Source organism: Osmerus eperlanus, chromosome 12 (assembly GCF_963692335.1).
Source record: "Osmerus eperlanus chromosome 12, fOsmEpe2.1, whole genome shotgun sequence".
Taxonomy (NCBI): Eukaryota; Metazoa; Chordata; class Actinopteri; order Osmeriformes; family Osmeridae; genus Osmerus; species Osmerus eperlanus.
The window spans coordinates 10,628,959-10,641,754 of NC_085029.1; the positions used below are offsets into that span (position 1 = coordinate 10,628,959).

General features: G+C 44.5%; 3 protein-coding genes across 3 annotated transcripts; 1 reads left to right on the top strand and 2 right to left on the bottom strand.

Annotated features, from left to right (window-relative positions):
- Positions 1-398: 398 nt before the first annotated feature.
- Positions 399-5,808, bottom strand: tmem235b (transmembrane protein 235b). Its single transcript, XM_062475683.1, has 4 exons — positions 5,286-5,808; positions 4,886-4,957; positions 4,647-4,784; positions 399-1,290 (listed from the first exon to the last, which is right to left on the bottom strand). Exons 1-4 carry the CDS (start codon positions 5,455-5,457, stop codon positions 1,052-1,054), a joined length of 621 nt encoding a protein of 206 aa, XP_062331667.1. The 5' UTR covers positions 5,458-5,808; the 3' UTR covers positions 399-1,051.
- A 113-nt stretch (positions 5,809-5,921) lies between these two features.
- birc5a (baculoviral IAP repeat containing 5a) lies at positions 5,922-7,710 on the bottom strand. Its single transcript, XM_062475690.1, has 4 exons — positions 7,477-7,710; positions 7,031-7,140; positions 6,362-6,479; positions 5,922-6,162 (listed from the first exon to the last, which is right to left on the bottom strand). Exons 1-4 carry the CDS (start codon positions 7,582-7,584, stop codon positions 6,070-6,072), a joined length of 429 nt encoding a protein of 142 aa, XP_062331674.1. The 5' UTR covers positions 7,585-7,710; the 3' UTR covers positions 5,922-6,069.
- A 90-nt stretch (positions 7,711-7,800) lies between these two features.
- On the top strand, positions 7,801-12,316 carry faap100 (FA core complex associated protein 100). Its single transcript, XM_062475354.1, has 8 exons — positions 7,801-8,093; positions 8,295-8,416; positions 8,529-9,463; positions 9,618-9,774; positions 9,929-10,904; positions 10,991-11,110; positions 11,185-11,271; positions 11,449-12,316. The coding sequence occupies exons 1-8, from the start codon at positions 7,944-7,946 to the stop codon at positions 11,578-11,580; spliced, it is 2,679 nt and encodes an 892-aa protein (XP_062331338.1). The 5' UTR covers positions 7,801-7,943; the 3' UTR covers positions 11,581-12,316.
- Positions 12,317-12,796: the final 480 nt, after the last annotated feature.

Sequence of the window (12,796 nt, forward strand, 5' to 3'; positions counted from 1 at the left end):
ACCCATCAACAGTCCGACAGTTTTAATCATAAGCTTCTAAATAATGATGTGCAGTCCAGTTTCAGACTTAGACATGACCTCCTTGGTCACCGGTTGGACGAGAGACTCAGGCCTTCGGAACTTGTCATCTCCTTCCATCTATCCCTCTCCACTTTTTCAGAAGCATTCAAGGCTGGCAACCTTTATCCTTCTACTGTGCCGCCAGTCAATGACTTGGCTATTTTAAACCCAGCTAAAGTCTTTAAACTACGTGATTTGTGTTTTTGTTTTTTTTTCACTTCTGTGTCGTTGTCTTGTTCTGTATGGACCTTGTTGTTCCCATGGAAACTTCAGATACAGAGATGGATGGGAGAAAATGAGAAGCTGCATTCTTGCTATCACACTGTGATGTAATGACTTATGTGACCACAGGGTGGCACTGTAATACTTTATGTCTATGTCCAAACAATTAAAAATCACACAAAAATACAACAGTGGTGCTAACATACATAGAGAACAAACATCTTTTGAGCAGTATCCACATGACACATTAGGTTGGCTTAGCATGTTAAGATTAAAAGCAAAGTTGAATGGTCCTGTTAAAACAATAACTCTATGGGCAGAAAATGTGATGAGTTTTATATTCAGGCAGTAAACTTTAGTACATGGGTCAATGCTAAACATTAAACATATGTAAAGTGTTATTCCACTCCTCACCATGGGAGAAAAGAGCCAGTGGACTTCTTGCTGTTTTCATTCACCCCATTCTCCTCCTCTTGGCTTCTTCTAAGACTGTGTTATCCGTGATGGTCTGTTTAGCCAAGCAACCCACTGGTCACCTACATACTTCCAATACATGTTTACTGACCACCAATGTGTATAAGGTGAGGGTCAACACATTATCAATGAATATGAACAGAAGACAACCCCCCCTAGTGTTTCTCCCTCTTCTTCTCAGTATTCTGGTCTGTCAACTTTGAGACACATTAGTCCAGCAACAAACAGGGCTTAAAGCGTGTAGTTCAATGAGACAGTTATTCCGCAATGATACAGCATGTCTTCCAGGGGAGGGTCAGGCCACGGTGTGATGTCCCTGGTGGCCATGCTGACGTCTGGCAGTCCTGGCAGCGAGGAGCAGCAGCAAGCCTGTCAGGACCTCCAGGCCGCAGGACAGCCAGGCCAGACCCAGAGACCAGCCGTAGGAGGTGCAGACCTGAGCCAGACGCTCGGCTCCCACCAGCCTCTCTGTCTCAGCCACAGCTGCCTGGGAGTAGCTGATGTAGAGACTGACCCCAGAGAGAGTCAGGAGGCCTGGGGAAATACAAACCGTACAAAAGGACACAAAAAATGTTTACGAAACGGAGACTACGCTGTATAATGTTAATCACGCACGAGAACTGGTGGGTAGTTATTTGGTTCAATCCCAGAGAGATCCTTGCCTGAAGCCTAATAGACAGCTGGAACATCCCCACGTACCTCTTAATAAACAGTGACGCACATCCACTTCCTGATTACCACCACACAGGACACTGGGTTCCTAATAAAGCTGCTGTTGGATACCCCCCTCTATCTTTGCATTCTGCTCCACGTATCTAGCAGATCACTTCCTCATGGGGGGCGGGGGGGGGGGGGGCGTCTATCAGAGAGGCGGGTGGCAGAGACATAATACAACATTCTTTTTCATTGAGGCACCCACGGGTGTCATATTACTGTTACTGCACTTTCTCAATGTGTGTTCCTAGCTGTCACGTCTGGATGTGAGTTGAGGTTACCTACAGTCCCTATAGCTGGTCAAAGTGCTCCCCTCTGTACCATGAGCTTGCGTCACAAAACTGCACTGGCAGATAGCAAGCAGCCCCCTGAAAATAGCTATTTAACAATTAAAGAGAGAACATTAGAGAGTCCATGTAAATTACACTGATGACGTCTTCCTTTCTCACACACACACGCACACACACACACACACACACACACAAACTGACGCAGACAGATACACAATCGCACACACAGAGGATATTAAAGTGGTGATAACGAAAAACACATGCACTACAGAAGGAGGAAGCTCTGCAGGGAGTAGAATCAATCAGGCTGCTCTGTGGCTTGTTGGAGCTGATTGGTGCCCTCTTGTAGGAGCTGGAGAGCGCTGATCTGCCTTCTGCTTGTTAACATGATGGGAACTGGAACATTTTAATCACCAGATATGATGAACACTTGCCGGAGGTCCACCTGCTTCAGGAGTCTAGGCATGCACTCCATAAGAAGAGTGTGTTAGTATATTTTGATTAGTTTGCAGAGTATGGCTCTGTGATGAAATCTCTATTTGCTAGACTTTGAGTCTGTATAAAGAATACTTAACCCTTGTGTTATCTTCGGGTCATTCTGACCCATCAGTCATTGTGACCCACCGTCGTATTGCGACAGATTTACCGCATACAAAGACAAAGTGAAGCCTTTTCTTTTAACAGTTGGGCTGTCTCAGACCCCCCACATTGCAAAGGTTAAAAGAAAATTATTTTAATTTGTTTTTGTATTGGGTAAAATTGGGTAAACACAACGATGGTTCGTTATGAACCTTTGGGTCATGTGACCCGAAGGCAGCACGAGGGTTAAGAAGCTACTCATATATGCTTATTTTCTCTTACTACATAGTTACAGTAAGAAAAACAGGTAGATATATATAAATATTGAGCCCACACACTTGCTCCTCTACAAGGGTGTAGCACCAGCAATGTTTCAGTTTTGTTTTATGTATTAGTGTGACAGTTACCCTCCTCCTGCCCCCTTCTTGCCCCTCTGTTAAACCTTAACACAATAAACACGATATTTTTGTATGGCCGTGTTTTATTTAGACAGGAATGTGGTCAATTGAGAATTTGGCAGATAGGCCAATCTGTCACATGTAGGGAGGCGCGCTAACACAAACTCTACACAGTTTAGCAGCAATTTAGATACGTTTTCGAGATAATTTTATGGATGTAGACAAATGTGAGAAAAGAATTACCAGTAAAGTGTGACTTACAGCAAACCTATGGCAAACTGATTTGAGCTAAGAGATACAGGAAAAGAGAGAGAACAAGCAAGAGAACAAGCAAGAGAACAAACAAGAACAAGCAAGAGAACAAGCAAGAGAACAAGCAAGAGAACAAACGAGAACAAACGAGAACAAGCATGAGAACAAGCATGAGAACAAGCATGAAAACAAGCATGAGAACAAGCAAGAGAACAAACAAGAGAACAAGCAAGAGAACAAGCATGAGAACAAGCAAGAGAACAAACAAGAGAACAAGCAAGAGAACAAGCATGAGAACAAGCAAGAGAAAGAAACAGGGTAACAGAGATGGAGAGAATCTCAAATCTAATTCCAGTATTGATTGCATTTCACACGTCTCCATGCGCTGCCAATTAGAGCGAGTGCATGAAGAGGCTTGTTGGTTTACCATTTTCCTGAAACACAAGGCCATCTTTATCAGGATCTTAAGGCTGATTGTCCGACCGACTGGGTACATGGCTGGCTGTTTAAGCGGGTGGAGAGAGAAATAAGAAGAAACTAGGTTCTTAAGAGACAAGTTAGTTGCTTCCCTACCCAGTGCTCCGAGTCTAAACTGAACTGTTTCAGGGGTCACTGAAGAGAGGAGTCAAGCATCCCACTTTAAGAATAAAAATGATTCCTAACAAAACGTATGGAAGCTTAACATGAATTCCTGTGCATGAAATCCTTTAACATGGGGCATTACAAAACTACATTTTTATCTTAAGACATACCAGAGTCCTAACCATGGCCCTAAACACACTGTGTGTTTGACTACATATGGTAATAGCTGTGGTACAGTATTTCATTTAACCATTCTATACTGTTTAGATGTATTTAGTTCTCCTATGATCTATTGTCATGAGAGAGGATCAGATCTGGAGCTGTGATGTTCAGAGTTGGTGGCAGCAGGGCATGAAAGCCATCTGCTGTCTGTTCCATCCCAGAGATCTGGTCTTGTCATATGGACTGTGATAGACACACACACCCCACACCCACACACATCCACACACACACCTCCTCAGACATATTCTATCTCTAATTAGGCTGGTTAAATCCTTGCTGTTTCCAATCTACCCTCTTTTTGTCCTTCCTGTCCACTTTTTCTCACTTCAGTTCTTTTCACTCAATTATTCAATTATAATGTTTTCGTTCTTGTGCTCTGTTGGCAAAACCAGAAATTTCTCCTCAGTTGTTCCCATATGACAAAATAAAAATAGGAGTTGGGAGGTGGTGGGAGAAATGGTGTAATAATGTGCGTGCGTGCACTCAGCAATAATAAAGTCACTAGAGTAAAGTACTCTAGATGCTGGTGTGGAATATGATCAGATAGCTGGTTGTGTGTGTAGCAGCCTTCACGGTGGGGTTGTGTGTGGTCATCTTTATGGCCAATGAGGCGTGCAAACAGACAGCAGGACCACAGTTCTGAGCTGAACCCTGAGACAGATGGCCTGAGATATCTGTCCACCCATAAACCACTTGACATCCTTAGTTCCCTGCTTCCTTCTGTCCTTTATCGAGTGGTACAGTCTGTAACCTTTCCCTTGGACCCAAAAAGTTCAGACCATTTCACATATTGTTTTTTTTTATGGTGGTGGTGGTGGTTGGGGGGGGGGGGGAGAAAGGAGGTTACACTTACTGCAAACCAGGAAGTAGGAGGCTGCTCCAGTGAGGAGGACGGGGCTTCGTGCAAGGGAACTGACCAATCCACAGATCCCACCCAACACCAGAAGGACCAGACTGAGTACCAGCAAGACCACAATCATGCTGTGCATGTCTGGAAACACACACACACACAGACAGACAGATAGACTGTGACTTGTTTAGAACTGAGAGCTTCATCAGTGACTGTGATTAGTAGAGGTGATGTTGACTCACGCAGCATGTGTTTTTCTGTCTCAGTATAGTTGGAGGAGGCAGGGTCTGCTGTGAACGAGTAGACCTCCCCACCTGGATACCACAACACATGACCAAGGACAATCACATCATTACCTTACTACTATTGTGCCATCAAAAGTATTCAATTACAATGAGCTGCATTTTAAAATACATTTGTTTTACGCTTTCATATTATCATGTTACTATGTAATAGGTTTAGGCGTATGTTGTATTGTATCTGCCAATGCGTCTGAGAGTACAATTTTGCCCCTGGAGATCAATCAAGTTATACTGTAAGCCTACTGTATACTGGTATGTTTTTTAAGCATAAGCACAAACCATGAAACTAATGGATTTAATGAGATGGTATGCTCTTACTGAAAAGCAAAACATTATTTACCTTCGTGTACTCTCCAGAGTCCGGAGTGGGAGTCTAAATCTCCAACATCGGTTCGGTTCACCTTGATGATATACCAGTACTCACTTCCAATAGCAGCAGCCAAGAAGCCAAAGCTCAGTAACCCAGTGATGCCCGCGGTGAGCACTAGTGCACCGAACGAAAGCGTCTTCATATTGCCTTCTAAACTCTTTAGCTGGCACAAGAAACGTCTGAATGTTTAAGACGATTTAATTGTTTCAAAATAAGTCACCACTTATTAAGGACAGTCGATATGGACATCGTTTTAGAATTATGCTTTTCTTCTTTTCCTCTCTTCTCGGCTTAGTTGGACAAACTCCCTGACTATCAGTGTGTAGATCAGCAAAGCACAATGATGTGGTGCTGAAGCGATGAAGCGAGAAAGAAGCACAGAAAGCACGAGTACCATCCGGCATGGGCAGGCGTGTCTTTTTATCCTATGATGCGCGCAGTTTTACGCACTGTCATTGGACACCAGGATACCATCACCTGGTTTGTGATGGTATGTTGCGGTGAAACATACCAAATACAATTTCTCCTTGCATAATATCAAGTAAACAATATATTTTCTATTCCAGTTTGAAAACTATATTCAACAAAATCATATTTCTGAAATGCATATTTAGGTGGAGAGCAAATATTTATTGATAAAAATATGAATAAGGAAACATCAAAATCAGATAAACCATTTTTACAAAACATGTACAAAACAGTGGAGTAAATCAATTATAGCATATTATTGACTCTTCCTTGTTTGCCTCTCTCCTCACTCTTCCTCCATCGCGGTCTTGATAATCTCCCCTCTCCTCAGTTTTGCCGCCTCCTCAAACTTGCCGATAGCCTCGTTACAAGTCTTGTTCTAAAGACAAAAATAAAGACATCTCAGACACATTATAATCATCTTATTTCTGTCTTTGTCACTTGCTCTCTTCATCTTATACACGTTCTCTCTCTCTCTCTCTCTCTCTCTCTCTCTCACTCACTCACTCACTCACTCACTCACTCACTCACTCACTCACTCACTCACTCACTCACTCACTCACTCACTCACAACTTACAATGATAAACTTTTGCCTCTCTTTCTGTAATTTCAGGAACTCCTCCACTGTTAGGTCATTTACACTTTTCTTCAGAGCAATGAAGTTACAGTTTGAAGAATGTGATCTGTGCTCCTCCCTGAAACAGACACATGAGGTGAAGAAAAGGCAGAGAGACAGACTGGCAACACTTCACACAGTTCTGAGAACTCTGAGGCACAGAATCACATGGGTCATATAATAATAGCTAACTGATCATGTTCATATTTTTCATATTCAATCCAAATCCTGACATCCTGTTGTTACACCATCTTGCAACAGACTACACTTTACTGGTAAGTTGCTTTGGAAAAAAACATCTACCGTAAATGGATGAAATGGAAAACATCCAACAAGTAAGTCAAGACAGTAGGCCTATAACGAGAAAGAGGGTGAAATAGCCTGAGTCACTGATTGTGTCATCCTATGTAGATGGCACATCAGTACACAATACCGCCCCTAATTTGTGGAAAGTTTATGCCTACATCCTGCTCACTCTAAATGGTGCAACAACAATAACAGACTGATAAAGCAACCCACTTATATTATGGGAAGAGCTAAAGATGGGAAAGACCACTTGCTCACTGCAGATTCTGAACTCAGCCTAGGACCTTACTTATCTGAGAATAAGTTAGTATATTGGTAACGTACTCTGGGTCATCATCTGGCTCCCAGCCCTCCAGCTCTTTGAGGCAGAAGAAGCACTTCGCCGTGTCAGGGCTGTTCTCGGACGGGGTATGGATGAAGCCAGATTTGGCCATCTGGAGAAAGTGTAAATTAACAGTTATGCCGCTCCACCATCATCACCACCACCACCAACAACAAACAACACCGGAACATCAACCACCACTATGACATAAGATTAGCAATGCATCTCAGTGTGGATTTAGCTTGCTAATCCAACTGAATTGCCAATTATATCAACACATTTCACGACATTATAATATTGAAAATAAGTTTGCTTTTATATGTTATGGCACTGGACTAGACAGCACTAGCTAACTCTATATTTTCAAGCTTGTGTGCTGTCGCAACTGTTCAGCTACATTAGCTAGAGCCTAAGTACAGTAGTATATAGCTAGTAGCTAACAATTTACGTTTTCTGGAGTGCAAGTGCAATCCTCATCGAATGGCCATCCAACGTAGGTTTTCAGTCTGTTTTCATAAAAGTACATTGTAGTATGCTCCTCGCCGAACGGATCCATTGTCGCTAAACTAGTTAATATATATAAAATGTACAAACGAAGGGACTGAAATTAAGAATGTAGCTAGCTAACTGATTAAAGACTTCACGTTACTACAGGCAAAGGAGTTTTGAATTTTTGGCGGAAGTTTCAGTGAAACGTTTTGATTGGTTAGAGTGACTCACGTTAACACTATTGGTTGATGGGTAATGAGTTTTATTATGCATCTTCGTCCAGAAAAGCCCTCGCGAAAGGACATGATAGTAAACCGGGTCATCATGCTCATTTACAAGAACATTGCTTGCTCTTACTTCCTAATGAACATTACTTTAAATACCGGTACCTGCAGTTAAAAACGCCTACATGAGATTGTTTTGGCCATGGAGCGAGTATGTGCTGTAGAGACTTGGGCAGAGTTCGGTTGTCGGTTTCCGGCCACGGCTCAAGTGATCCGGAGCAGTACAGAGGTGCTAATATGTACAGGGAACAATGAGATCTACGTCTTCAACAAAGAGGAGTTAAAACTGACGGTAAATACTTGTCACTCGGATCGAGTATCTTAAGACTAGGCTTGTTTTCCTGTCACCTGTGGAGTGTCAAAAGACCCTAATTTTTAAACCGTAACTTGACATCTCTCAAAAGATACTTGGCTAAGTAGATGGCAAGCTATCTCTATTCTGTATCAAACCAAGCTAGCTAAACATAATAACTTGATGGCCTCATTATTTTAGGCTGTGCTCCAGTTCCCTGCTCATGTCTGTCACCTGGTCCTGAGTGAGGATAAGCAACTCCTTTACACAGTCTGTGATAAGCAGGGTGTCTACTGTGTCAACCTCGCTTCTCTCCTACCCAGGTATGCATGTATATTAAATGTCAACCATGTGTATGTGCTGGACTGTCAACAATAAGTCCAAAATACCTGAGATTATACAAGCTTTACATTTATTTCATCTCTCACTTTTCAGGAATCTCGCCCCTTCCTCAGTCAACCAAACAACGGACCAGGTCCTGCTAAATGTGACGTCTGATAGGCTTGCTGTCAGAGACGAGGAAGTGTGTTCTGTCATCCTGGTGGGCAGGACTCTTCTGACCGTGTCACTGTGTGAGACTGCCTGGTTGTTTAGCATCTACAGAACGCCATCATCATCAGCCCCTGACCATCAGAGGATCTCTCAGTTTAGCCTGCCAGCGGTTTTAGCTTTTCTCCATGACGACTCAAAAGAAAATGCTGGAAGGGAGTGTGGCATGCAGCCGGTATTGGCATGTGTCTACTCTAGTGATACAGCAGTACCATTATCTTCATTGTCATCATCACCTGGTGACAGACATTTTCTCATAGAGACACTTCTCTTCAAGCTCCTCTTCGGTGTTGATGCTGCCCTCTTAAAGTCACCCATAATCCTTTGCGGTCTTCCTGATGGGCGTCTTTGCTTCCTGCCACTGCTGTTCCTGGGGCAACCAGAGCCACGTGTCAGAGTTCTACACAGCCTTGATCAGCCAATCACATTCATAGGAACCTGTGTTGCCCCAGAGATGGGGTTGGGGTCCCGGTGTGTGGTTGTAGTGGGTCATCAAGGCAAGGTGGTGCTGGTCCATGCACAGGAGGCGGGGCCTGAGGAGGGGGTCAAAGTGGCAAGCTTCAGCGAGGGGTGTGTGCCGGGACCCGTGGTGTGTGTGTGTCCAGGTCAGAACTGTCTGTACTATAGCACAGAATCTGACCTCTGGGTGCTGGACCTCCTAGGGGGAGGAGGAGAGGAAGCCAGGCCAGGAGAGGGTGAGGTGCTTTTGCAGGCGGCGAGACCAAGCAAGGATCAGTGTGTGGAAACCATCCGATGCCCCAAAAGTCTGGGCATCAGCGGGGTGATCGCCCTGACTGGACCCTCATACACACATACCTCAGGTCAGTTTCTTGGCCTCATTTGTGGATGACCGGGGCCTTGTGTGTGTGTGTATATCTGTGTGTGTTTTGTCATTTTTATAAGCCAAAAGTGTGTGTGTGTGTGTGATCTCATTTACAGAGAGTTGTGTTTGTAAAGCTGTGTCCATGTCTGTAGGAGCGGTGCAGCTGGTAGCATTGTCTTCCAGAGGAAGGCTCCAGAGGCTGCTTCTGCCCCAGGGGAGCAAGGATGGAGGACTACCCCAGCTCCCCCCATCCCAGGTGGGCCAGAAAATCAGGGATCTCTTGGCAGCCATCGGAGATGTGTGGGAGAGGTGAGGCATGCGTTCAATACATACAGCATGTTAAATAACCATTAACTGAAATAAAACATCAGAATGATCGTATGAAACGATATAAAGTTTCATAAATCAAGGCCCTGGTGGGTAAAGTGTTCATTCAAGTATTCATTTCTGTACCTTTCCTTAGAGCCTCTGTATTGAAAAGCACCAACCAGTCCCGAAACCAGACCCTCAAGCGCTTAAATCAGGTGCTCAACATCAGCTGCCTGCTGTTAGCCTATCGCAGCCACGGAGAGAGGACTCATACCCAGCAGAAGCCAATCAGATGTGGTGTTGTTCCCAGTTGGAGCAGGTTGTTACAGAGAGACTCGCTAACCCTGACCTGTGTTTTAGAGAACTCTAGTCCCTATGTTCTAGAAGATGGTTGGACGTTGTGTGTACAGGTGATGCCTCTCTCCCGCTCTTTTGCTGAGGGGGGTGGGAACACTTTTAGAACCTTCTCTTTCCGTCTTTCAAGACTGGAAGCAGGTGAAAAGACAGATGTTTCGTTACCCCTTACAACCGCAGTTGACACCTCCTTCCCGATAACAGTTTCCTGCTCACTGGTCTTCTCCCTGCAAAGCCTGTTGGGACGAGAGGAGATGGCTGGCCTACTGGCCAACGGGAAGACTGCAGTTTCTGCTCTGGGATTGGACAACACTGGTTATGTCAGTTTGGCTCTGGACATGCTGACCGTTGATTGGCTGGATGCACTCAAGGTCAAAGGAGATACAGCACCCCCTGGCATCACCTTCGGACACAGCGTCTCCACGGATACCGTGGCCATGGATACCATCCAAGCCTACCTGAGTTCTTGCGGGTTCATGAGGGCAGGCAGGGGGGAGGGAGCTGGGGGGGCAGAGACCGAGGGCCGTCTGTTCTCAGCCAGAGTTGTGGTGTCATCAGAGATACTTAGGTCTGCTCTAAAACCAGGACCCCCAGACTCAGCTTCTCTGGGGGTGACGGTCTCCCCTGGCTTGGGGAGCTTGGTCCTGGACTGGTTGCTGTCCCAGGGGCCTGGGGGCCAGGAGAGGACGGAGGGAGGGGACCAAAGGGGGCTGGGCAGCCCTCTAGTCTACGCCATGGCCCCAGGAGGACACCCCGTCAAACTGACTGTAACAGAGGTGTGTGTGTGTGTGGTAGTCTGTCTGGGATTATATCTTTTGTTAGGTGTTTTTCTTGTTTTATTTAGTAACTGTGTCTCTACCAGGTAGCTGTGGGGGAGGTCAGATTGGAGGAGGGGATCTTGGCTGCAGTGGAGGTTAAGGTAGAGAGCTCCTCCATTGCTGCGGTGTGTGGACTTCACCATGCAGTGCTACATCGTGTACAGGTACACACACCCACACATATGTAATCAGATGAATTTATATGGGAATATTCTAACCTTGTCTGGACATGTGTAAGGTTTTGCTCCAGAGTGTTGCCGGGACGTATTTATCCTCCATGAGCGTGCAGGGTCTCGGTCTGAGACAGGCTCTTCAGCGAGCCGAGGTAAGATACCCTGGTATCTAAACATGTAACAAACAATCTGGAATAATAAATAAATATACATTGTACCTTAAAAAAAGCCACTTTTCCGTATGATTTCTCCTTCCGTTCTTTGTTATTGTGCGTCTAACCTCCTCTCCTCCCTCCATCCCAACATGCACCTCTTCTTCCTCCCACCAGGCCTTGTTGGAGAAGATCCAGGAGTCTCGTATCCCAGAAGCCTTTGGGCAAGAGACGATATCGGGGCAGGTGACCACAACACTGCTCAGTGCGTACCGACAGATCAGAGAGAACCCCCTCATCATAACGTGACATTTAGGTCATTTAATATGTATCCCAGGGAGACCAGACCCATATATATATATAATAACATTTTGCTTATTTCTGTATATATATGCAAAAATATAATTTGTTTCCAATACTTTTATGTTTAAACCAGTACTGTTTAAGTTGAGCACGTAGTGTAGGCCATGGAATGTATACAGTATGGTTGGTAACATCTCTTAAAATCTAAATAATAAACCATGGTTTGTGTACCATCGGTTTAACCTATGGAGGACAAGGTTTATATGCTACTGGCAAGAGTTGCACTAAACCTGTTATCAGTCCTTTTTAACCCTTGTGTTATCTTCGGGTCATTCTGACCCATCAGTCATTGTGACCCATCGTCGTATTGCGACAAATTTACCGCATAGAAAAACAAAGTGAAGCTTTTTCTTTTAACCGTTGGGCTGTCTCAGACCCGCCACATTGCGAAAGTTAAAAGAAAATAATTTGTATTTGTTTTTGAATTGGGTAAAATTGGGTAAACACAACAATGGTTCGTTATGAACCTTTGGGTCATGTGACCCGAAGGCAGCACAAGGGTTAAGGGCATGCCCTGATCATTGCAGATGAAAAGGTCCATAGAGTCTGTGAGCCTGGTGTCCACTTGCTTGGCCTTTCAGCCTGCAAACCCCTACAGACACACAGGACTCCCAGTGAAGAAGTTAAGAAGGACATGCCCGTCATGAGCCAGCTGACCTCTGATCTCGTGTGTCATATCATACTGCCTCCAACTGACTGATCTCATCTTGGCAAAATACAAACCCAAAACAGAAACCTATGCCGAATCCCAGTGTTGTTGTAGTTGAATTTTATTCACCAATTCCCAAAGCGTGTCAATTTTCTTTACATTAAACATACCAAAGGGGAAATGTTACAAACAAAGTAAAGATATGCTGAAGGTTCAACGATGTCACAGACTGCCATTACTACTTTGCTTAGGCAGTCTACTAACTACTGCTGAGGGATGTGAATGTAAAGTAGTATGCTAGCTGTAGTGTTCGAGGTACAGAGACACCCTATTACTCCTTCCTAATGTACCTATCCTGTAACAGGGTTTCCATAGTAACAAAGGCTCACCCTAGCTCATTAGGGGCCTCTTTACACTGCTGTGGACTAGAGATTTTAGTGAGGAGCCTCAGCCACAAGCATCCTATACTCGCCACACTCTTAGCCTCCCTATCGACAAGATGACATGGAATTT